At 36.0% G+C, this 27,263-nt stretch overlaps 1 protein-coding gene across 7 annotated transcripts in view; it reads right to left on the minus strand.

Moving 5' to 3' along the window:
- The window catches only part of Epha5 (EPH receptor A5), a 325,855-nt gene that overhangs the window by 145,744 nt on the left and 152,848 nt on the right, over positions 1 to 27,263 (minus strand). For 4 of the 7 annotated variants that reach the window (XM_005068199.4, XM_005068197.4, XM_005068198.4 and 1 more), the window contains exons 4-5: positions 17,017 to 17,172; positions 13,200 to 13,535 (exon numbers count right to left, since the gene is read on the minus strand). The exons of 1 other annotated variant lie outside the window; for it this stretch is intronic. In XM_005068199.4, coding sequence (XP_005068256.1) covers positions 13,200 to 13,535; positions 17,017 to 17,172 — 492 coding nt within the window. The remainder of the gene's footprint in view (positions 1 to 13,199; positions 13,536 to 17,016; positions 17,173 to 27,263) is intronic. 2 more of the 7 variants (XM_013112027.3, XM_013112028.3) reach the window with 1 other exon arrangement.

A 27,263-nucleotide genomic window follows, 5' to 3' on the forward strand; every position in this document is an offset into this window, starting at 1 on the left:
ACGACAGAGTGTGAACGTGCAAATTAACAAAATCAGAAATGAAAAGGGGGACATAACAAAGGGCACTGAGGAAATCCAGAGAATCATCAGGTCAGACTTTGAAAACCTGTACTCCACAAAATTAGAAAATGCAAAGGAAATGGAAAATTTTCTGGATAGATATCACTTACCAAAATTAAATCAAGAACAGATAAGCAATTTGCATAGATCTATAACCCCTAAGGAAATAGAACCCCTGAGGAAATAGAAGCAATCATCAAAAGTCTCCCAAACAACAACAACAAAAAACCACCGGGCCAGATGGCTTCAGTGCAGAATTCTACCAGAAACTCAAAGAACAGCTTATATCAATTCTTCTCAAATATTTCACATAATAGAAGCAGAAAGGTCTCTGCCAAACTCTTTCTTTAAGGCTTCAATAACCTTGATACCCAATCCACACAAAGCCACAACTAAGAAAGAGAACTTCAGAACAATATGCATCATGAACACTGATGCAAAAATACTCAATAAAATATTGGCAAATTGGATCCAAGAACACATCAGAAAACTCATCCAACATGATCAAGTAGGCTTCATTCCAGAGATGCAAGGATGGTTCAACATATGAAAATCCATCAATGTAATCCACCATATAAACAAGCTGGGAGAAAAAAATCACATGATCATCTCACTGGATGCTGAAAAAAGCCTTTGATAAAATCCAACACCCCTTCATGATAAAGGTCTTGGAGAGATCTGAGATAACAGGAACTTTCTGTAATATAATAAAAGCTATATACAGCAAACCAACAACCAACATCAAACTAAATTGACAGAAACTAAACACAATTCCACTAAGATTAGTAACAAGACAAAGCTGTCCACTCTCTCCATACCTCTTCAATATTGTACTTGAAGTTCTAGCTAGAGCATTAGACAACAAAAGGAGATCGAGCAGATACAAATTGGAAAGGAAGAGGTCAAACTTTTACTATTTGCAGATGATATGATAGTTTACATAAGTGACCCAAAAAACTCTACGATGGAACTCATGCAGCTGACAAATACTTTCAGCAAAGTGGCAGGATACAAGATCAACTCAAGAAAATCAGTAGCCTTACAATATACAGACGATAAAAGGACTAAGAAAGAAATCAGAGAAACATCGCCATTTACAATAGCCACAAACAACATAAAATACTTTGGGGTAATGCTAACCTAACAAGTGAAAGACATGTATCAAAAGAAATTTGAGTCTTTAAAGAAAGAAACTATAGAAGACACCAGAAGGTGGAAAGATCTCCCATGCTCTTGGATAGGTAGGATCAACATAGTAAAAATGGCAATCTTCAGGCACTGGAACAATAATCAACATTGTATGGAAAAACAAAAGACCCAGGATAGCCAAAACAACCTTATTCAACAAAGCAACATCTGGAGGCATCACCATCCCTGACTTCAAGCTCTATTATAGAGCTGTAGTCCTGAAAACAGCTTGGTATTGGCACAAAAATAGACTGGTAGACCAAAGGAATCAAATTAAGCACACCGATATGAACCCATATATGAACATCTAATTTTCAACAAAGGTACTAAAGGTACTAAAAAAGAAAACATCTTCAACAAATGGTACTGGCATAACTGGATGCTGGAATGTACATGAATGTGGATAGATCCATGTCTATTGCCATACAAAAAACTTAAGTCCAAATGGATCGAAGACCTCAACATACATCCAGCCACACTGAATCTGTTAGAAGAGAAAATGGGAGGCACCCTTGAACAAATTGGTACAGGAGACTCCTTCCTGAACATAACTACAGTAGCATGGACACTAAGATTGACAATTAATAAATGGGACCTCCTGAGGACACAGCAAGACTAAAAGGCAACCCACAGATTGGGAAAAATATATTCACTAACCCCATGTCTGACAGAGGTCTGATCTCCAAAATTTACAAAGAACTCATGAAGCAAGTCTCCAAAACACCAAATCCAATCAAAAAGTGGGTTACAGAACTAAATAGGAATTCTCATTAGAGGAGTCTAAAATGACTGAGAGACACTTGAGAAAGTGTTCAACATCCATAGCCATCCGGGAAATGGAACAAAAAAAAAACAACTCTGAGATACCATCTCTCTCCTGTCAGAATGGCTAAAATCAAAAACTCCAATGCAGAAAAATGCTAGAAAGTGCCCTAGCTGCCTCCTATCCTTTAATAATCTAGGGATATTGGTAAGGTAACAAAACATTGTAGTGGCTTCTGTTCAAAGATATGCTCATGAAACATTATCTGAGCAGAGAACAGAGAAAGTTTTTCCAAGAAAGCAGCAGTCTAAGTATATCTGAGACAAGAAGAGTACTTATACAATAGAAAATAACTCCTGATAGAGGGCCCTGCACCCCACAAGCATGCATAGTATTTGGAAACATAACTAATAAAGAATAAGAATTCTTGGATTCAGACTTCTTTTTCCCCCCTAACTAAATTTTTGACCTCAAGAAAATGATGCCATATCTTATACTTCTTTCTTTTTTTCCAAACATCACAGAAGTAATAATATGCCATTAAGAAATTGCCAGGATCAAATAAGAAAATGTAGATAAGCTTATTCATACATTTGTAAGCACACAGGTGGGGAAAATTCCTAGAGATGATCACTTTCAGCATTGCAATGGGTTGAGGAAAGCTAAGAATAAATGTAGGGCTAGAAGGTATCTATTTAGAATTATAACAAAATTTTAAGTCAATAAATAAAATCTATTTTTGAAATTTTCATAACATATTGTACTCCAAATCACAATTAAACAGCCATAGAAGCTATGTGGAACTCTTCATTGTGTTACAGTCCTGTGTCAAGTGTTCTGGAAGCAGCAGATACATGTGGTAGCAGGTATAGAAGAAGTCTCACTGCAGACAAGTTTCACTGTAGACAGGTGGCTGCAGCTGGCAAAATGAAAGCATGATTTGTGGCAGTGTCATGAGAAGACCAATGTGACTAAAGAAGCATCAAGTGATGCTAATTCAGAGGCACTCAAAACATGTAACTGAGCAGACCATTTCTGTCTCCAATATCTTTGGTTAGAAATTGTGGCAAATAGAACTAATATCCAACTTAACATAAAAATGACACAGTTAAAAGTTATAGTTTTCAAATTGTATTTTGAAAAAACATTTCTATTTTGTATATGTGAAGGTTTTTCTCATGCTTTTTGCTCTTATATTGCTGCTATGTTCATTTTCTTATAATATTGCACTGGATACTTAGTCAAAACGAGAAGAATTTTGATGCTAATAAAAATTTAATGTATTTGAATAGCCCCTGTTGCCAAATGAACTTCCCTTGTTAATTGTTAGTGCTGAAGCCAATTTGCTATTGTCTATGATTCTATCCTTTATTATTTACTTTAGGATATTTTTTTTACTTCACTTCACTAATTCATCTGTTCTAGAGATCCACATAGATCCAAATAGGAACCTTTTTTTGTTGTTGCCAAATTTCATAAATCCTCCAGCCTTGACATTTCTTTGTGTCTATTATACTCCATGCAAATCAATAACATTTTGTATACCTTAACTCATTTATTTCTTAAAGCCATTCTGTGTCATAAAAATGTTAATTTCTTTTGCCGTTGACATGATAGAACTGAGATACTAGTGTGTTAAATATCATCCAAATAAAAAAGTTAGAGAATGACAAAAAGAGGATGAAGTATAGGAATTCTGAATAGACCTGCCACTAACAGCTATTCTACACAGAAAATGACTGGATAGGCCATGGGTCTAGATGAAAATTAAATACTATTTTTCAGTCAAAGGGACATAGCGATAGACTCCTAATGACATTCTGTTACACCCATAAATAAGTATGTCTCTCAGACATCATCAGAAATAGTTTTTTTTTTGCAGTTCATGGGAACTAATACTTAGGCCCACAGCTGGACAATGTGGACAGAATAAGAGACCTTGAAACAACTAGTCCTAAATGGGGTACCTTTAGCAATCCCCTTCACTCAGACCTCAGGGAACTATGTAAAAGATAGGCAAAATTTTAAGAGCCACAGTGAATAGAGGACTGCAAAAAAGTGTCTTCAAGACACAAGACACATATAATCACCGATATTATAGTAAGTAGGGATTGGACAGTTACAAGCCATATGGTTTCCCAACCCAGAGAGAGGTAAGTTGACAGTTGGTCCCACCCCTAACAAAGAAGCTACCTCCAATTAATAACCACGACTTGCAAAGTAAAAATTACTTTTTTTCCAATGTGGTCACACTGGATATGCAACCACTTTCAAGTGTAGGCCCCATGCCTAGCAGTAGAAGGCCAAAACAAAACAAACTCATTGATTATGATTGTGTGTGTGTGTGTGTGTGTGTGTGTGGGTAGGTGGGCGTGTGTGTGTGTGTGTGTGTGTGTGTGTGTGTGTGTGTGTGTGTGTGTATGTGTATCATATGACTTTGGCCATTTGGTACCTTACTGATCTTTTGCTTATCTACTATAATTTCCTATTCTGTCCTTTACTGGGTTTTCTTTTTTATGCGTATCTCTCTGAGAAAATGCCTTTTTCATGATTTTCCTTTATTTATTTTATTATTTTGTACTATGGTCTCTTTAAAAAGTCTGAATGTTTTCCAAACAGTAAGGAAAAGAAAGGTTAAAATTGAATGGGTGGAGAAGTGCAAAAAATTTGGAAGGGGTTCAGGGTTGGGAAACAGTGATCAGACTATACTTTAAGAAAAAGTTGTTTTCAATTAAAAATTGAAATATTGAACGTAAGAAAGTACACGAGCTCACTAAGGCTCTTCAAAAATAGTAGGGTGACATGAGTCAGTACCTGCAGCCAAGAAGCAATAAATTCTGAAATTAAAACAAAATTTAGAAGAATAGAAAAAATGAAGAAGGGAGTATATTGGAAGAAGGAGGCAGATGGGAAATGGTTAGGCTAGGAAGGAGGAAGACATATTAATATCAATTATTTGAAAAACATGGCATTGCTAAAACACTATAGACAATTGAATGAAATAAAATTAAACAAATATATCAGAGCACATCATCTTTTTATGTCAATTCATAAATTTCAAAACTTCAGTAATACCATCAATATCTAAAACATCAAAATCATAACTGAAAAAACAATAACCAAAACAAAACAAAAACTTCAGTATCAATTCTTGTGCTAGACAAACAGTACATACTTTAGGATATATCAGAGGAACTGGCAAGATCTTGACTTAGACACCTTAAGTTAGTTTTTCATAGCAGTGGTATATTTAGTGTTCTGGTGAAAAGGCTTTTAAAACAGGAAAATTGTGCTGGTGGCAAGACAGGTGCTTTTCTGTAGTTTAAAGTCTGAGATCAAGATATAACAACAACAACAGTGACAGGAGCAACATCAATACTCTTTTGTGCCTGGGATCAGTTGCTTCACAAGGGCGGTGAAGATCATCTGTGTCATCAATCAGGTCTGTGACAGAGTCAGCTCTGCTTCTTTGAGTCTCCTCTCAATGATACTATGAGCCTTATTAGATCACATACACAGATCTGTTTCTGTTTCAAATAGCAAAGTAACTGCTATAGGAAAATGAAAGTAAAGAAAGTGTTCCCAAATGTATTGTGAGGCTAACAACAGACTTTTAAGGTAAATGGAACAGAGAAACAATGAAAAATTGAGCTGTACTCCAGTGTAGTAGGTGGTTTTGTTTGGCAACTTCATACAACCTGGAATCATCAGACTGGAATGAACCTCCCAGAGATCCAACTGTAACGCAGTTATTAATGGAGGAGGGCCGAGCCTATGATGGGTGGTACCATCCCTGGGTTATACTGGTCCTGGGTTCTATAAAAAGGTGTACTAAGACAGCCAGTGGGAGCAATCCAGTAAGCAGCATTCCTCCACAACCTCTGCATCAATTCCTACCTCCAAATCCTGCCCTGCTTGAGTTCTTGTCTTGGCTTCCCTCAGTGATGAAAAGCAATATTCAAGTATAAGCAATATAAACCCTTTCATCCCCAACTTGCTTTTGAGTCATGGTGTTTTTTCTCAGCAATAGAAACTCTAATTGTGAAATCAGTGTAGCAAGGTCTGTATCTATGTAGAAGATGACTCTGATAACCATAAGGGAATATAACCTCCATATGTGATTTAAATCAATAAAATACTGTATGAAATTCATATTTTATTATTAAAATTGCAATTCTATTGTCATAAAAATATGCCACACATAACAAGCACATCTGTTTAACCATGTTCATAGTAGCATTATTTTTAATAGTCAGAACCTGGAAGAAAACTAGATGCCCTACCAACTGAAGAATGGATGGAGAAAATGTGGTACATTTACACAATGGAGTACTACTCAGTGGAAAAAAACAATGGAATCTTGAAATTTGCAAGCAAATAGATGTAACTAGAAGAAGATAACCTGAGCAAGGTAACCCAGTTACAAAAAGACATACTTGGATGTACTCACTCATACGTAGGTTTTAGACATAGAGCAAAGGATTACCAGCCTACAAGAAGGACCCTTAGAGAGACAGACATACATGGTCCTCTGGAGAAGGTAAAGGGACAAGATCTCCTGAGCTAATTGGGAGCATGGAGGGAGGGGAGAGGGAGCTGGTGAAAAGTGAGGGGAGAGAAGAAAGAGAAGAGGAGAGAAGGACATGGGGGAGCAGGAAGGTTGAGTCGGGGTAAGAATAGAGGAAAGCAGGATGAAAGACACAATAATAGAGGGAGTCATTATAGGCTTGAGAAGAGATGGGGCACTAGTGATATTTCCAGAGATCTACAAAGATAATACCAACTGGCAATAGTGGAGAGGCTACCTTAAATGCCCTCCCCTGATAATGAGAGTAGCAACTACCTTATATGCCATCCTAGAGCCTTCATCCAATGGTTGATGGAAGCAGAGGCAGACACCCACAGCTAAATACTGAGCTGAACTCTGGAATCCAGTTGCAGAGAGAGGAGTGATGAGCAAAATGGTCAAGACCAGGCTAGAGAAACCCATAGAAACAGCTGACCTGAACAAGGGGTTGTTCATGAATCCCAGACAGATAGCTGGGAAACCAGCATAGGACTGTTTCAGATCCCCTGAATGAGGAAGTCAGATTGTAGGTCAGGTTAATCTCTGATAGTGGATCAGTATTTATCCTTAGTACACAAAGGACTTTGGGAGCCCACTCCACATAGAGAGACACTCTCTCAGCTCAGACACATGGGAAAGGGTCTAGGCCCTGCTTACAATGATATGACAGACTTTGAAGATGCCCCATGGAAGGCTTCACCCTCCCTGGGGAGCAGAAAGGGTACCAAATAGGGGATTTCTGGGGGGCAGGGGAGGAGAGGAGGGAGAGCGATATGCGACTGACTTGTAAAAGAAGCTTGTTTCTAATTTAAATAAAAATAGATAAAGGATTATATAAAGGCTGAGTATGTCTAATGACCTATGGCTATTAAAGGAAGTTTAAGTTAGTTTATTAGCTTATGATAGTCAGAGTATCAGCTGAGTCATCAAGTATCTCACATTTCACAAGCAAAGCAACTAACATCAGCACACTATAATCTAACTATTTAAATTCCTGGTTTACAGGAGCACCTACATGTGTGGCCTGGTCTTTTGAATAAATGAGACAAATGCATGTGGGGACTTGTGAAATCCTGAGTGTTGGAATGATTATATAAATCAAAGAACCTAAGCAACTAGAAATTTACTTCCACTGCTGAAACTTAGAGATTTTATTGTCAGTCCTCTCATCCTCTCAGTTACATGCAATTGGTGAAGTCCTTTCCCACGTCTTTTCTTCATACCAAATACACATCATTCTTAGGAGGGTAACTGCTAGTAAAAGTAATTCTTCTTTGGCCCAAATATTTTTTCCATGTGTTTAACATTCCATCAGTCTCCTGGGAACCAGTTATCTAGCTAGTAGCAGGAGTGAAGTATTTCTGGGATATGAATTTCCCATGATTCTGTAATTAAATTTGAAAAATCATGGAGAAATAAGTATGAGAGCAAGTTTTATGCCTTCCTGAGAAAGAAGCATGTAAACTTTGTATTGAGCATGGTATAAATGTGGGATTGGAGTTTATTCACTACTTCTTGAAGCTGGAACAGGTGTTTAATCTACATCGATTAATTTAACAAATGTGGAATGAAATGTGGTCTACTGAGGATGCCTTAATTCACCATTAAAAGAAATCGAATGGCACACAAATAGTAAAATTAAAGTGAAATCTTGGTGATTACATCTTCAGAAGCCCAAGAAGACATTATCCTCATAATATCTAAGAAAAACTACAAACACATTACAATTTTTTGAAACTTTAATGATTTCTTATATCTATATTTGAGGCCACATAATTTGAAGTAATGCAGAAATCACTTCCTGATTACTTTAGTGCTCAAGAGAGGAGAGGCAAATGGAATCCATTGCATTTCATCAGAGGAATGAAAAATATGAATCTCATAATAATCAGAGGAAGCTGAGTTGTAAAATGTACAGAGAACTGGCATGCCTGGACTAGAATAATGAGTCCTATGATCTGTACCAACAATAATTTCAAAATCTGAGGAACACACATTCAGTGATCCACTTTACTGATGATGTCTCAACACTTTACATGCTTGGCTACATTATTGTACTCCACAATCCTTTAACTGAACAGAAAAGTATTTTAATTTGAAGAAAACTTTACAATATAATGCTATATTGCACATTATTAAGTATTTGTAGAATCAATTACATAGTCTTAAATATTTCTAGATATTCTAGAGAAAGAGAGGGTTGAGGAATTATTGAATATTGCATTATGATTAACGTCAATCTCTGTAGTTTCAATATGCCAATAAAGTAGAGCCACAAAATAAATCTCACATTATGTAGAACACATGGTACATTAGATATATTGCTGACTACTGAAGAAGTTGGGGTGCTGTGGGATCCCAGCTAAAATAAGATGTCACTTAGTGAATGTTTTCTACTACACAAATACAATTCTGTACTTTTCAATATTAAATCCAGTGATGGCTATTCTTTGTTGTCAACGTGACTTTAGCTTGAATAAACTAAAAGACATACACAAAAATGGAGCATACCCATGAGGGATTTTTGCTTAATTTGTAGTGGTAAAGTCCACTTCTAATATGGATCTTTGAAGTGGGAAGAAACAACTTTAATTGAAATCTTTTGAGGTGGGAAGACCTGCTTCTAATCTGGGCCATACCTTTTGCTGGAAACCTGTACAGGGACATGAAAGAAGGACATTTTTGGTTTTCCTCTAGATCCCAGGATATATTGAGGACAAGCTTAAACATCCAGGCTCTGCACTGAACAAGTACTGGATGTTTGGACCTTCCTTTCATTGACAGCCATTGTTGGATTACATGGACCCTAGCCTGTAAGTCATTGAATATGAATCTCTTTATACGTAGAGACATTCATTCCTTATGTTGCATTACTATAGAGAACCATAACACAAAGTTTAGTAGTTTTGAGACATTATTTACAAATAGCTTGTTGTTTAGTATAAGGTATGTAATATGTGCATGTATTAAAAGTTTTAAAGCTCTGCTTGAATATGGTCACTGGAAGATTATTTTAAACCAAATAATTAAATATATGTACAAGGCTATCATATATGTATGATATTTTGTGAGCAAACCTTCAAATGAAGTTATTTCAGTTGAAAATTTTATTTTTTGGATGTGCTGTTAAATAACTAGGAAAGAGATACCTTGATAGAGGCAACCATTATGGGAAACCAGACACTAGGGAAATTCCCAGGAATGCATGAAGATGAACCAAAATAGTAATCTAAGCAATAGTGGGAAGGGTATATTCAATGCACTTCTACTATAATGAGGTTGATGACTATCTTAAATGCCATCCTAGGGCTGAGAAAGAAATCAGAGAAACATCACCATTTATAATTGCCACAAACAACATAAAATACTTTGGAGTAACGCTAACCAAACGAGTGAAAGACCTGTATTGCAAGAACTTTGAGTCTTTAAAGAAAGAAATTAAAGAAGACACCAGAAAATGGAAAGATCTCCCATGCTCTTGGATAGGTATGATCAACATAGTAAAAATGGCAATCTTGCCAAAAGAAATCTGCAGATTCAATGCAATTCCCACTAAAATCCCAGCACAATTCTTCACAGACCTAGAAAGAACAATAATTTATATGGAAAAACAAAAGAACCAGGATAGCCAAAACAACTCTATTCAACAAAGCAATGTCTGCAGGCATCAATATCCCTGATTTCAAGCTCTATTATAAAGTTATAGTCCTGAAAACAGCTTGGTATTGGCACAAAAATAAACAGACCAATGGAATCAAATTGAACACCCTGATATTAACCCGTATATATGAACATCTGATCTTCAACAAAGGAACTAAAAAATATACACTGGAAAAAAGAAAGCATCTTCAACAAATGGTGCTGGCATAACTGGATGCTGGCATGTAGGAGAATGTGGATAGATCCATGTCTATCGCCATGCACAATATTTAAGTCCAGATGGTTCAGAGACTTCAACATAAATCCAGCCACACTGAAGCTCTTAGAAGAGACAGGTAGGTACTCTTGAACGAATAGGTATAGGAGACACCTTCTTGAACATAACACCAGTATCACAGACACTGAGGTCAACAATTAATACATGGGACCTCCTGAAACTGAGATGTGTCAGTAAAGCCAAGGACACAGTCAACAAGAAAAAAAAACGGCAGCCCCCAGAATGGGAATAGATATTCACGAACCCCACATGTGACAGAGGTCTGATCTCTAAAATTTACAAAGAACTCAAGAAGCAAGTCTCCAAAACACCAAAGGATTCTATTAAAAAGTAGGCTACAGAACTAAATAGAGAATTCTCAATAAAGGAGTCTAAAATGGCTGAGAGGCACTTAAGAAAGTGTTCAATATCCCTAGCCATCAGGGAAATGCAAATCAAAACAACTCTGAGATACCATCTTACTCCCTTAAGAATGGCTAAAATAAAAAACACCAATGACAGTTTATGCTGGAGAGGATGTGGAAAAAGGGGATCACTCCTCCACTGCTGGTGGGAGTGCCAACTTGTTCAGCCACTTTGGAAATCGGTATGGAGATTCCTCAGAAAAATGGGAATAAGCCTACCACAAGACCCAGCAATTCCACTCTTAGGCATATACCCAAAAGATGCATATTCATACAGCAAGGATGTCTGTTCCACTATATTCATAGCAGAATTTTTTGTAATAGGCAGAACCTGGAAACAACCTAGATGCCCTCAACTGAAGAGTGGATAGAGAAAATATGGTGCATTTACACAATGGAGTACTATTCAGCAGAAAAAAACAATGGAATCCTGAAATTTTCAGGCAAATGGACTGTAATAGGAGATACCATCCTGAGTAAGGTAACCCAGTCACAAAAAGACAAACATGGTATGTACCCACTCATATATGCATTTTAGACATGGATCAGGGTAGTGCCAGCCTACATTCCTACTGCTAGAGAATCTGGGAAACAGAACCTTTAACAAATAACTGATGGAAGCAAAGGCAGACACCCACAGCTTAACATTGAGCTGAGTTCAAGAAACCCACTTACAGAGAGAGAGGACTGATGAGCTTGGATTCAAGACTGGGCTTGTTTAACCCACAGAAACAGCTGACCTGAACAAGGGGGAACTCTTGAACTCCAGACTGATGGCTGGGAATCCAGCATGGAACTGATCAAGACCATCTGAATGTGGGTGTCAGTGAGGAGGCCTAGGCAATCTATGGGGCCTTGGGTAGTAGATCAGTATACTGGCATACAAATGGACTTTGGGTGCCCGATGCTCTCTCAGCCTGGACTCTTGGGGGAGGGCCTAGGATCTGCCATGGTTGAAATGACAGACTATGGACACTCCCATGAAAGTCCTCACCCTCCCTGGTGAAAGAAGTGGGGATTGAATGGGGAATTAGTGGAAGGGCCTGGAAGGAGAGGATGGAGAGGGAGAGGGAGCTGGGATTGACATGTGAAGCAACTTTGTTTCTAATTTAAATTTAAAAATAAAAAAATACTATAAAAATGCCATCCTAGAGCTTTCATCCAGTAGCTAATGGAAGCAGATGCAGAGATCCACAGCTAATTATTGAGCCAAACTCCTGGAGTCCAGTTGTAGAGAGGGAGAAGTGACAAGAATATGGATCTAGAGCATGCTGGGGAAACCCACAGAAACAGCTGACCTGAGCAAATGGGAACTTATGCACTCCAGACTGACAGCTTGGGAACCTGAATAAGACTAAAGCAGGTCTCCTAAATGAGGGTGTCAGTTGGGGTGTTTGGGTTGTCTATGGAGCCCTTGGCAGTGGAACCAGTATTTATCCCTAGTACATGAACTGTTTTTTTTTTTAACTCATTCCTTATGGAGGTATACTCTTCCAGCCTAGATAAATGGTGGAGGCCAGCACAGGAGCAGATTCCAATGCTTTCTTGTGTTGAGATTTTTTTGTTCACCTAGTGAGTTGAATTCTTATACCAGAATTTCAAGTTCATTAGTGTAAAAAGAACCTACAGAGATGTACAAACTATTCATCAGCTCAAATGGGCCTGCATAGCTTCTTCTCCAACATTTACATATTTATAATTCCAAGACTGCAACTTAAAAATAGATGTGCTTTGAGCTTTTATAGCACCTAACAATTATTCTATTTTTATAAGTGGATTTGACAAAAAAACACAATACATATATTTTTGAATAAAATATAAAAATGTTATAACTTGCAATGAAAACCTGGCTGTGATGCAAAGTAAGAAATAAAATAGCAAATAAAGCAGGTTAAACAAATTAATTTTAAAAAGAACTCCACATTAACATAAAAACAAAAATGTAGATCTGCAACATAAAACATATTACATAAATAATATATTGTAAATATTGAGTATAAAGGGAATTACTTCAGAAATGTATGTTTAATGAAATAACTAAATAATTCATTAAAACATACCTCTCCTGTCTTTGTTCTATGGATGTTTGCCCTCACAAAGCCTTAACTTCTCTTTAAAGTAAAAATATAGTTCGAGCTATAGTTTCTTTTAAACCTTGACCTTCTACATGCTGACATCATTGTCTCACAAGACAAGACTTCATCGGTTAAGACCTCAGCTGTGGATGTAATTGACAGAACTAAGTCTAAAATACAGTGTTGGGTTGGGCATGACACTTACCTGCTTGATTCGTGGTTACATTTACAGACACATACTGCCGGGTGTCTGGGCTCAAGTCGGACACTCCATTCACTGCCTCAATTTCAAAGGTATAGTTTGTGTGAGCAAGTAGGTCCACCATCATGACAGAGGTATTTTTCAGGCCGATTTGCTGGGGGAGGTACCTGACTTGACCTCCACACTCCTCACACACACCTGCATGGGAGCTGCACTTCTTGCATGCAATATAATATGACACGTCTTTCCGTCCACCAGTGTCAGCAGGCGGAATCCACTCCAGAAAGACACTAGTTTCATTAACATTTGAGATGGCATTCCGAGGAGGTGAGGGGGGTCCTGGTTTGCAAAGTAAAGTGAGAAAAACATATTTAAGATAATATCAATTAGTGTCCTTGATCATATTAATCACTGGCCCGAAGAAAAACTAAATGTATAATTAATTTTTTATGTCATATTTTATAATTTTAAAAGTTTAGAGTTTTATGAAACAGAGGTATATGCACCACAAAAGTAATTTATTTTTGGACTGTTATAAACTTATTTAATAGAATCAGATGTTTTTTCTTAATATGTGTATTAAGAGCTTTGAAGTAAACCTATGGACTGAGAGAAATGTGACATAAACTTTATGTTTAGAAACATAGTAAATTGAATTCTTTGTACATTGAATAGCATGCTGCATTTGTGAGAGTTGGAAGTAAATATGAAATCTCTGTTAAACAACAGTATAGTAGAAGAAGGACTTCTCTGGATGACTCTTGACAACGAATTCCATTAGAAGTAATTGAATGCATAAAAAGTGAACAGAATTTGGAGCTCTCCTGAAGGAACACAGCTCAGGGATAAAAGCTGAAGGTCAATCCCACTGTTTATAAACTAGGTTCTTTCGACATTAGAATTTTAACTGAGGTTGGAATTTCTAGTAAAGATTATAGAAACTGAGTGCAAAGGGTTCAGTCTTCCAGAATATTTTCAATGTTTTCATCTAGCACAATAAGAAAAGAAATTCATGCAATTAAAATACTTTCACAGATTCTTGTCATTTAGAATAAAACTGTAACAGCTTTTCTAGCCATGTAGTTTTTATTATACACTTCATTTTTATACATAGACAGATTCGATTAATTAGAAGCTTTGTTGACTTAGTAATAACAACAGTCAATATAATTTTAACCAGAACCTAATTATTCATGTGCAAAGAGAAAATAAAAATGAAATTCTCAAAATTCAAATTTTAAATATTTTACTTTTAGCCAGCTTTAAATGATATGTGATCATGTGTACTCAAAAAAACTGAACTTTGCTTGTTTGGGATCTAATTTTTGTCTCAGTTAATATTCAAGTGAATATCTCTGCCTGTCAAAGACCTACTCAGTACCTCCCCTTAATGGTGAAGTAATACAGTCCTATTGTATTTGGATGGATTGTGAGCATGTAGTAAACTCTTTAAAAATAATCTTTCTAAGTTAGTCTAACATCTGTGTGTTCCAAATACAAGACTCAATGTCTTTTATTAAACCAACATTAATTCATCATCTTTGATGTACATATTTATAAGTGAGTTTAAAAGAGTACTAATATTTAAGAGGTTTTTTAAAGAAATTACATTTAAATGAAACAACTCTTTATCTAAGGACGTGGGTTTCCTGCCTCTAATACCCCCTAAAATGCCCATCACTGAACCTTAGGATGTTTTATATGCAGTCAACCTTCCATATTTCTATGTTAACGGTTGCTTTTAACTCATAAACCTTTTTAACATTATAAATAGAAGTACTATTATTTATTACAGACTTTAAACTGTTTAATAGAAAAAAATTGGAGATACTTTGCTTTCAAGGTGCAAATGGACTTAACACTTGAGAAAGGAGATGAAATGTGCCTTAAATGTGTCAAATTCCATTTTATTACTGCCAGCTGAACTGTATTTGCATTTCATTCTTTGCCCTAAATCAATATAATTATACCTGTCTGGCTTCTTTTACTTATAACTCTAGTAATAACATATTCACAACTGTGGGTCACATTACCAAGAAAAAAATTCAAGTGATGCTATGAAATAGAAGTAAAATCAAAGGAATCGACTTAGCCTACATCTAAACCATGATGCTGCCCCAATAGTAGATATGATATTTGTACCACCATATAGCTGAGAGAAGGATTCCTGGCACAAGTAGTCATGAGATTTTTGACTTTTGCTTCTGTTTAATTTTTGTTCTATATATTCATAAAACTGCGTTCTTAGAATTTATATATTAAAGGAATTAAAATCATAAATACAAGTACAAAGTGCTAATGGTAGAACAAAGTTTAAGATCTTCCGACATCAGACAAGTCATGAGGGGATCGTGAGAGATTGTGGTACTCTGAATCAAACTGAAAACACACACACACAGGCAACGTAGTATTTTGTGAGCAACGATCATGAATTACTCGTTTGAAGACAGCAGTATCAATTCACAGAGTTGAAGATGGAGAAATTGTGAAGCTTGTGAACTTTAGCTCCAAAGGAATGTTAAGTACCTCTTACCACCGAATCATAGCCACCACTTGAGTCCCAAATTAAATAAATAAATAGAAATCTACATTCATATTTATGCTAAAAAGAAGCAAACTATGGCTGGATCAGTTAAATAAGTCTACTAATACACAACTACATGAAATGTATGAGATGGTCTGGTGCCATATTTTTAGTGTGCGCCTCTTTAATGATCCACCAAATTGTGTATACTATTATAACTACATGAGCAGGTACTTTGTGATTAGTAATCATTTGGTCAGCAAAATCATTAGCCTTGAATTACAAAGAATGATTTTTTCAGTTTTGTAGGAAATTCAGCCATTGAAATTTGTTTAAAATCAACTAGTGATTATGTTATATGAAGTCATCTATACTATTTTCTGTCTATATACTAATGATAAAATTTATAATATTGTGAACGTTCTTGAGTGTACATACATTACCTGGAAAGTAACAAGTGAAGGAATGCCCTGAGTGATACACATTGTGAAGAGAGATATATTCACTTTTCTTCTTTTAACTTACTTTTCCCCACTTATTATAGAAACTTTGCTAGTGATAAATATCTGCAAGTATAGTCACCAAGCAGGTAAGTGTCTAAATAGCCATAGTGGTTGTCTCCAGTATGTTAAAATTAGAAAAAATATAAAGTTTGGTTAGTTGTGAATCTATGCACTGGAAATACTGAAATTTAGAATGTCTATCTACATTGATTATTTGATCACAAGTACAACTTTGGTAACAGTCAATAACTAAATAAAAAGATGAAAGCCTAAGTTGAAAGTTGGGTTTTATATAGAATTCTAATCTCATTTGCCTCCTTGTTTGTCATCCTCTTGATACTGCCTGTGGTTTTTGGCAAAGGCCTCTGGATAGCCCTACAGCTTAGTCATGTAGGTTAGAACTTGTTGAAGTTGTCATTTGCTGTGTAATTATTCGTTCAGAAAACTGTTTTCCAAAGAAGTATATAACAAATCTCATATGAAAAGGCAAAAAGATTTGCTGAAGGCAAGAATATTAAATTAAGCCACAAAATAAAAATGAATCATTGTTTATTAGTGCTTCAGATGTTGAATTTGCAGTGAGGGGGAAGGGATGCTCTGACAGTCGGTCGTAAGAGAACATTTGTTTTTCAGTGCTTATGAAAGGAATTTGAAATGTAGAAAAGACCTGCATTGTGAGGGGTGCACATGCCTGTTTTAGAGGGAAGTGTTAACAAAACACAACAGGCTCCATCATACTGCTTCTGCAAACTGGTGAAAGGGAGCATCACCAAATAGCCATGGGGTTCCTTACTTGTGCATGCCATTGTGGGCGGATCAGATTCCCTCCTGAAATAATCCTTTTCACAGACACAAGAGGTGGAAGCTTCCTCATGGGTGTAACTGTGAGGTGGACATTTGCTGCAGCTCTGGCTGTGAGGAGAGGCTTTGAAGAACCCAGGTCTGCACACTGTCAAGAGAAACGAGAGACTAAGCTTTTCCTGGGAACAGAGGCAGGTCTTGTTTGTGAATAATGTATTATTTTGAGTAGCATATACACAACTTACAGAGAAGACAGTCTTTGCATCAATTGCAAGAATTTTCCAGAAGCTTCCTGATCACACATATCAGACCATCCAGAAAATCAAATGTTCAAATTAGCATGTATGAAATGCACATATTTTTATGGTCCTTATGCTACTGGAGCTTACAAAACATTGTTGTTGTTTTTAATAAAAGAGACCTATGTGTATTTGTTTACAATGGAAGCAGTCCAGTAAGTATAATTTTTATGCTTTATTAATGATATCATACTAAAGAAATACAGTTTAATTCTATAGTGGCATGGAGAACAACTGTTTCTAACTTTTATTATTAAATTTATAAATTAAGGGCTAGGGAGCTGGCTCATCAGTAAAGTGCTTGTCATATAAGTATGAGGACTGTAGTTAGCGTCTCCACTGGTGATGTTTGGTGAGCATCATGTCTTGCTACTAATCCTGGCAGCTTTAAGGAGATATGAGGAAAACCCAGAATGAATTCAGTAGCTAAATAAGTAAAAACATGAGCACTGGGTTCAGCAAGGAGTCCTATTTTAACATGTAAGATAGAAAGTAATATAAGGAAGATAGCCTACTTCAACCTTGGGCCTCCTCATTCAGGAACATAATCACAAGGGAGAGCCCATATGTATGCAAACATACCACACACACACACACACACACACACACACACACACATGCACACACACACACATATACACACACATTCCACATGCAAATACACAAAATGTTTGAGAACTTGATTAATGAGTATATACTAAAAGTTTTTCAAGTTTTATTGTAATGCATAATTATCTGGTATATAGCCTATACAATATAGAGATTTCAAGAGTATTATATTTGGTTATTTTTTTGCATTTTAAGGATGTGTTTTGAGTTACTAACTCAGGATTTATGCATTCTAATATAGTAAATACCTACGCACTACAAAATTCATAATAACGATAAAAGTGGGAATCATGTCATCTTACTCAGTTTTGTCTCCAGGACAGTTATCCCAGTGTTTCTTCATGACAGGTGAAAGTTAGTGCAAGGGATACTTAAGGGGATTGGTGACAGATCCTGAAGACTGCCACTGAATTGTATGGAATCAAATACAAAGTATTTGCTGATATTTAAGTTAATGTTTTTGGTCATGTAAGCATTTTCTTGTGATGTACTTCTTTGACTTCATGAATGCCATTGAAGTTCGTGTACTCCTTTCCCCCAATGGTTTGTAAACACCAATATCAATATTTCAATTGCTCATATTTGGTCAACTTTAAGCAACTGTACTAAGGTTTTGAATAATTGGCTAATATATTTTACTTTTTCCAAGTTTCAAGTTTCTCTACACAGCCTGAAGATGTTTATTGAAGTATCATTGTAATTTTGTTGAAGGTCATAGATGAATTTATATTTCAATGGGATAGACATAATGAGCTCAGGGTAATTTTCATCTTCTATGAATGACCTCAGGTTATAGTAATCCATGCTGAGGCTTTCTGCCATCACTCTGAATAATCAGGAATTGGCAAAAATAAGGAGGTACTATTTTTTAGTACATCTAATTACGATGATAGTGAAGCCATAATGATCTTACAAATTCATACAAATGTGAAGGCATTTTAGAGATAAGAAGGGCTTTTTGATAGTATTAGGGCATTCAAGTAGTTAAAAGATTAGAAGATTTAAATATTATTTTACTTATAATAGGATTGCTATAGCTGCCAATAGCATGCTAAGCTGTTATCCAATTTTTCTTCTTTTATCCTTTTAGTGCAGCCATTCTTACTTCAAACCACTTGCTTTCAAAGGCATGAAGTGTAAACCCACATATCCTCCATATCTGATTCATGTTTTATTGGAGAAACTCTCTTTAAATAAAAAACATTATTTTTGTCAAATTATGTCTTATTTATTTTTGAAAGATATTTATATTATCTTTTCTTTAATCCATTCTTCTTGTCTATTGTCACTTCCTGACCACAGCTTACCCTTCCTCCTCTCCTTCTAGTCCTTCCCTCCCCACTCAGCTAGATCCATTCCTCCGTTTCCCTTCAGAAAAGAAAAGACCTTCAGGGATATTAACCTAGTATGGCATATCAAGTTACAGTAAGACTAGGCACACATACTAATATCAAGTTTGGTTGAGGGTACCAAGAACAGGCAAAAGAGTCAGAGACAGTCCCTATTCCAGTTTTTAGTGTTTTACAAGAACACCATGATACAAAAATTAACATATATGCAGAGGATCTAGCTTAGACCCATGTAGGCTCCCTGATTGATCGTTCAATATCTGTGAGGTCCTACCAGCCCTGATTGGTTGAGTGTGTCCACCTTGTTTGTGTGATGCCGTCTACTCCTCTAGATTCTACAACACCCTACTTCCTTAGGGTTTCCTGAGTTTCTCCTAATGTCTGGTTATGGGTCTCTATATCTGCTGCCTTCAGTTTCAGTTGCTGTATGAAAATGGTTGCTGTATGATAATGATTGTGATAGGCTAATGTCTATGAGTATAGCAGAGTATTAAGAATCATTTCATTAAATTTTTTTCCGGTCATGTCTGGTTCTATCTTCATCTCTTGGCTATCCAGCTTCTGGTTCATGACCATCCAGTGTCTAGCATAGAAGCTCTCTTCTGGTATGGGCTCAAGTTGGATCAATCATTGACTGGCCACTCCCACAAGTTCTGTGCCACCATTACCCCCACACATCTAGTAGGCAGGACAAATTGTAGGTTGAAATATTTTGTGAATGAGTTGATGTCTGAGTCTTACCACTGGAAGCCTTGCTTAGTTACAGAAGATGACCGGTTCAAGCTCTATATCCCCCATTCATAGGAGACTTCTTAAGGTCACACTGGTAGATTCCAGGCAGTTTCCATTGCTCTAGTTTTATACTAGAGCCCCAGTAAAGTCCCCCATTCCAGTCATATTTCCCATGACTCTTTCCTTCCATCCGCTCCCACATATGATTCCCCAGTTCCCATCCCCACCTGTCCTCTCCCCACTCTCTACCCCAGGTCCATCCATGAAATCTTACCTTTGTATGTGTGAGTCAGTGTGTATTTTTGAGTGCGTGTGTGTGTGTGTATGTGTGTGTGCGTGCGCGCGTGCGTGTGTGTGTGTGTGTGTGTGTGTGTACTACAATGGGTGAGTAACTACAGGTCAGAGGACAACATACAGGCTCTATTATTTTTCTTCAGTATGTCATTTACATATCTCACCCCAATTCGTGTTTTTAATGAGTAACTTTTAACACAGAAGCTTTACATGATAGTGTATTTGTCATTGCTGTTAAACATTATCATGAAAGTATGCACTAAGCAAATAAACAATGCATGTAACATGTTTCTTTTAAAACTGTATTTCTCTCTCTCTTTTTTTTTACTAATTTATTGAAATTCTTTGAGGATCTCAGATGAGTTAAAAAATTGTGCATGGCAATGGATTAGAAAAACTACAAAATGTCTACGGAGATTCTAGGAGACATTATTGAGTTGCTATTCAGACATATGTCTATGACTTTTGGAATAAATTTATACCGCCCACAACTATAAGAAAAGGCTCTGCCTATCAGTTCAATGAGATGATTCTGTGTATTAAGTCTTCTTCCACCAATCTGCTAATCTGGGATTGATCTTGGGAAGTCACATGATGTTGGGAGAGAATGAACTTCTAAAGTCTTCTTCTGATACCCACACCTGTTCTGTTCCATGAACACACATACAAACACACACACACACACACACACACACACACACACACACACACACACACACAAAACTTAATAGAAAGAAGATTCCTCCAGAAAGGTGAGCATGAGTCTCTGCTACTATTTATTTCAAATAGGAAAGTCTTCCAAATGCATAGTGCTTAGCACAGGTTTAGAGAAAGATGTTTTATGAAAATCTGGAGTAAGGTATTATAGAACATAAAAGGGGAGTGGATGAAATAGAATGTATTCAAAAATGTTTTGAAAAAAAGAGTAAGAAGAAAAATTGAAGAAATTATTCACTATAAGATCGCTCTCTCTCTCACTCTCTGTCTTTCTCTTTCTTGCACACAATCTTTTGTTAATTACAGATAGTTCTGAGTTTACTTTTAACACTTTGGATTGTTCAATGGTGCAATAGTAATATGAATTTAATAGAAAATATATATTGAATGTTTATTTAATTTGTGTATTTTCCTGAATGAGAGATATGTGATATTCCCCTCAACCTGGCAAGTAGAATTTAGTTTCAGCTCCCAGTCACTACACCTACACCATGAAATAAGGTTTGTGTTATATGATTTACTCAACTATAAGTTAATACAAGTTTTTGAGCACATTTAAGGTAGATTCAGCTCAGCTGTGATCAATCGAATTAAGATTTTTTAAAACCTTTCAAAATTAGTACATATAAAATGTGCCACATAATGGATTACACTGAGACTTTTAGTGTATGCTATATAAGAAACTGATGATAACTCCACCAACACTTTAATAACACCTACCACCTTGTCTTCTTCTGAAGCCTTCACTTCCGATTTTAATAGCATTATTTACTTAACAATATTTTCAACTCATGATGAGTCAATCAATGCATCGTCCATTTTACAGGGCATATGTGCATTTAACTGTTTATTGAGGTTAATGGAAACTTTTGAATGTTCAGAACTTTGAATGTTCACCGTGAAGTCACAGTTTTAGGCCGGGTACATAGTAGTCTACAAAGTAGAGTTTAAGAATCATTTCACAACAGCACAGAATGTAACAGAGATATGGTCCCTTTTGTTATTGCAGTGACTTGGACAAAGAAGGTGTTATACTTAAGAATAGGCAAATTCAAGGATTTATGACATGTTTAATTAATAAAATGAGCCATTAGATGATGGGGGAAGTCCTTCTGTGTATATGTTGATGAATAAAGCACTGCTGGCCAATAGGGAAGCAAGATAGGTGGGACTAGGAGTAGAAGAGGATTCTGGGAAAAAGAGGCACAGGAGTCATAATGTAGGACACTGGAGGAGTAAGAGGTCCAGACCCTTTTCACAGTAAGAGAACAATGCATAAAAATACTCAGATTAGCAGTTATGAGTTAATAATTAAGTCAGAGATAGCCAATAAGAAATCAAAGCAAACAGTCAACAGCTTTATAATTAATATAGCATCCTGTATGTTATTTGTGGGCTGAGACAGCAGCAGGACCCAAGCGGCTGGTGGGAAGAGTACACGTTACAAGTAGAACATTTTCAGAATGACATGAAATCTGGAATAAGTTGTACTGAAAATATGTGTGTTTTTCTCAGATTGGCAAACATTTGATATTAAAACCTTTAAGGAAAACATACTTAGATTGAGATGTATAAAACCTAAATAAAAACAGAGGGAGAATTTTGTGGTTTAGTGGTAGTTAAGAAAATTATTTCAAGTTCATAATTAGTCATTCACTTTAAATCATAACTCTAAAACTCAATATCACATGCTATGAAATGGCAATCATATTGATGTTACACCTGGCTACATGCCACTGAGATGACAATAATGTTGTAGTTAACTCCTGGTTTACTCAGTTTTTAAACAACAGCATAATTATTTTGCAGCTGCTTCTCCATTTTTTTTCCAAAAGTGTTACAAGTTCTGTTTGTCAGGCGATAGTCATGTAATGTGTCTGTGTTGAAATAATAAAAGGCATTTGGAAGAAGCAGCATGTCTTTTTGTTCTTACCTCAAATCACCAAGCTATCCGGGACTGCATTCATCCTATATATCTTTTGTCCTATAAGGTAAAATCTGTCTTAGCTGACAGAAAAGAGCTGTGTTTGAAACTGGAACCTGTTCTCTACTTTCTGAGAAAAACCTGTCAAGTAACCACAAAATTTGACGCAAAAAGTCAGTAAATATGTAGGTTGCTGGTAAAATGTTTTGTTCTGGCATGTGGATACAATTCTTTAAAACATTTCTCCATAAACATAAAGAAGACAATTATGTAGATTATTATCCTACACGTAAATCCAGTTCTTCACTTTAAATCACAGAAGTGAAACAGTTCATCTGAAACAGCTTCTTATTGAGATTGTGTTTCCTACTTGTTCCCAGCAGCTGTGAGCATGCTCACTTTAGGGAAACACTGGTTCTATCATATGTTGTATACATTTCTATACAACACTTTCTTTTAAACTCTTTCAGATGAGGTATCCTATTACACTCTCCATGCATAATAATTGGATATAATTTTCCTGCACTTGACAAACATCTGTCCAGTCTCTTAACACTGAAAATAAAGCATTTCAGGTGAAAGTGATAATAATCTAATAGTAGAAAGATGATCACCAAAAATGATGCAAAGTTAAAATGAAGGCATACAGAAAACAGAGAGTTTGTTGATTTTTTAGTATGTGCTTTTATTATATTATTTATTGTTTGAGAATTTTTACACATGCATTAACATGTTTCTATCAACCCCATCTCCCACAACCTCCCCTTCAACTTCTCCCATTTCCTGTGACCACTTTTTCCTCCTACATTTTTCTTGTTTAGATCCACTGTTTCTACTAGTGCCTCCTGTATGTACACAGCGTGGGATCATTTATGGGAACATGACTGACATTCTCCCTCTGCCACCCTACATCAATTGTGAATAAATCCTCAGTTAGAGATTGGTCTTCATGAGTTCGATCTCCGTTTGTGCTTGGATTTTCATGTCTTAGCCAGGTAACTAGAGATACTGTGGCTTTATGAAAAGATATTTCCTGTCATCTGAGAATTAATTAGTGTCTGTAACATAAAGAATTCAAAATTTTAAATACCAACACAACAAAGAACCCAATAAAAATGACTCATAAAACTAAAGAGTTCTCAAAAAAAGAAGTGCAGATGGCTAAGAAAAATATTGTTAACCCTCATTAATTAAATATTAAGACCAGACATGTAAAAAAATAACATCTTTCTCTCACTGAATACTGTAAGAAGATGTTGTCAACAAATAAGTTAATCTAGCATTCATATTTTCACCTCAAAAATGAGGTTGTTGGTGTCTGTATAGACACCTAATCATAATGGGCCTGTGTTGCTCTTACAAAGGACCATAGTTTGATTCCCAGCACCCACATGTCAGCCACAACTGTCTGTAACTTCCATTCCGGGAAACTGAATAATGTTTTCTGACTCGTCAGGAACCAGACATACATTCTCTCCTTGATGTACATGTGTTAATCTTTATGTTTTAGAATAACTAACTCTTAACATATTTGTATATTGAAGAGCTAGGTGAGATATACTATAAATATTAACCTGAGTGATTGTTTTTTAATTGAAAGAAGAGATTAATGGCTTGTATATGTCAATATAGCATCTACTGTTTATAACATGAGGGGTTGAATCTTAGCTTGGTTACTAACCTTCATTGTCATAAATTCCACTTGTGAATCATGAAGTAAATTGTCTAGCTTTTGCAGTAAAATGTCCATGTAAGGATATAAGCATATAGTATATCCACATTTGTTATGAAAGGAGATATATGAGGAAGGTCTTGTTATTAAAAATTAAGAGAAAAAATTTCTACTTTGAATATTTCTCTCTTCTTGTCCGGTAAATTAAATTCATTGTTTCAGTGAACAGCCTTGTGCATCTTTGATTAAGATAATTTTTAAAAAAGCATAATGTTTCAATAGCTCCAAATACATAATAAACCATGTTACATACTATAAATGTTTTAATGGTTAAGTTTTTCTTCTTAGAAATTGCACAAGTATCACAAGGGAAAAATTAATTCTGAAGTCATGTCACAAAATCATCTGGTTGTTAATATAAGTTCCATTTAAACAATGACAACAATCTTTCAAAGAAAAAAATCATTCAGATAAACAATAACATTCTATGTTTGAAATAAAATCTTAAAAGTGTTTTCCTTGATCACTTGTGAAAAAGTTTACTTGTAGTATAGCATATAGTATAATTGATGTGGATGTAAATTCAAGAATTATAGAGACCACAAAGGACAAAGACTAGATCTAAATCAGTTTTCTTCCAATTGTACACCGAGAATTAAAATAAATGAAGCCGTAAAAAAGCACTTCAAACCATGTGTACTATATGTTACTCTTTTGAATTAATAATCTATAAATATGCAATAGCAACTGGCTAATGTAGCTTATTTGATAAGGTTGTCATCTATTTCCTCCAAATTTTCAATGTGCAGATGTCTTATTGGGTCACAGATTGAACAACTGCACATTCATATCCACAATAACTCATAAGAAAAGGTGTTTTATCAGCGATCCCATTTTTATATTTTTAATTAATTTAGAAACAATCTTATTTTGCATATTATTCTGTTTCCTCTCCCTTCCATCCTCCCAGCCCCCCCACACAGTTCCCTCATCTACTCCCCAAGGAGGGTGAGGTCTTTCATGTGGGAGTATCAAAGTCCGTCACATCATTTTGGGGAGGTCCTAGGCCTTCCCCTTTGTATCTAAGCTGAGAAAGTAGTCCTCCATGGGGCATGGGCTCCCAAAGTACATTTGTACACTAGGGATAAATACTGGTTCCATTGTCAGAGGTTCTATAGACTGCCCAGTCCTCTTAAATGACACCCACATTCAGGAGTTTTGGTTCGTTCCAATACTGGTTCCTTAGCTTTACAACTGGGTTCCATGAGCTCCTACTTGATCAGGTCAGCTGTTTCTGTGGGTTCCCCAGCATGGTTTTGACACATTTGCTCTTCACTCCTCCCTCTCTACCACTGGATTCCCAGAGTTGGGCTCAGTGCTTAGCTGTGGATCTCTGCTTCTGCTATCATCTGCTACTGGATGAAGGCTCTATGATGCTATTTAAGGCAGTCATCAGTTTTCTTATAGGGGAACAACATTTAAGGTAGTCTGTCCACTGTTGCTTAGATTGTTAGTTAGAGTCATCTTTGTGGCTCTCTGGACATTTCCCTAGTGCCAGATTTCTTTAAACCTATAATGGCTCCCTCTATTAAGGTATCTCTTTTCTTGCTCTCCTCTATTCTTTCCCCAACTCTATTTTTAAAGTCTTCATTCAGAAAAATTTTAAAGTGCATTGCATAGTTTTCTATTTTAGGGTATATATGTTTATCTTTGTTCAGTTAACTTATTCTGTTCTGTGTTTAATAGGGTCAGTTTTATAAGACTTTTCAACTACTCCACAGCTTTATTTTGTCTCTTATCTATCAGGAAAAAAAAGGATCTTAATTTAAAAACCACAGCAGGTGTTGACTTGTTTTCAAAAGCCAAATTAGGAAGAAAAGGGGAGTCAGAAAAGTAATAACTTTAAGGGCTGGCCATAGGAATGATTACAAAACAAGTCCTAATGTTGTGATATCGAAACAGATCTTATGGTTTTAATCTGAAACCATTCGATTGTTTCACGGCCTGCTTCTCCATTGTCATGTTATGATTAGCATTTTGCTACCATTTCTCAATGTTCTCCATTCCTTCTGATCACATGACAATAAGGCACGAGAATAAATCGGCATTATACTTCTTAGTCGGTCTTGGACTGTGACTGAAGGACTCCGCAGATTAAGATCATTTCACTGGCATAGTAATAAGATAAGGTCAATAGTATTCATTCTTCCATTTTAAGAATACAAAGCTAAGAAACATAGAAATTCTTAAAACTAATAGGCTGAGGATGTAGGTGTTCCAAGCAGAAATATGATACCACAGCTAAGTTTTGTCAGCTGTGTTCTGCAGCTGAGGGCTTACCAAGCTCTGATCACAGTGGGAACACTCTGTGTTCAGAGATGGTTCAGACATCTCTTAGAAAGAACTATATTTTTCTTCATCACTGTCTTCTCCAGTTTATTACTACCTTTTCCCAACAAAACTGGACACATTGTATTCTCTTTTACAAAAGAATTTTAAGAGGTATAGTCACTTCCAGTCATGGTAACTTCACATCTCCCCATGCAATGAAATTTGTAGTACCATTCATATGAATAAGCTGTTTTTGTGCTTATACACACACACATATATATACACATATATATGCACACATATATAATATAT

This window comes from Mesocricetus auratus, unplaced genomic scaffold (assembly GCF_017639785.1).
Source record: "Mesocricetus auratus isolate SY011 unplaced genomic scaffold, BCM_Maur_2.0 Super-Scaffold_100006, whole genome shotgun sequence".
Lineage (NCBI taxonomy): Eukaryota > Metazoa > Chordata > Mammalia > Rodentia > Cricetidae > Mesocricetus > Mesocricetus auratus.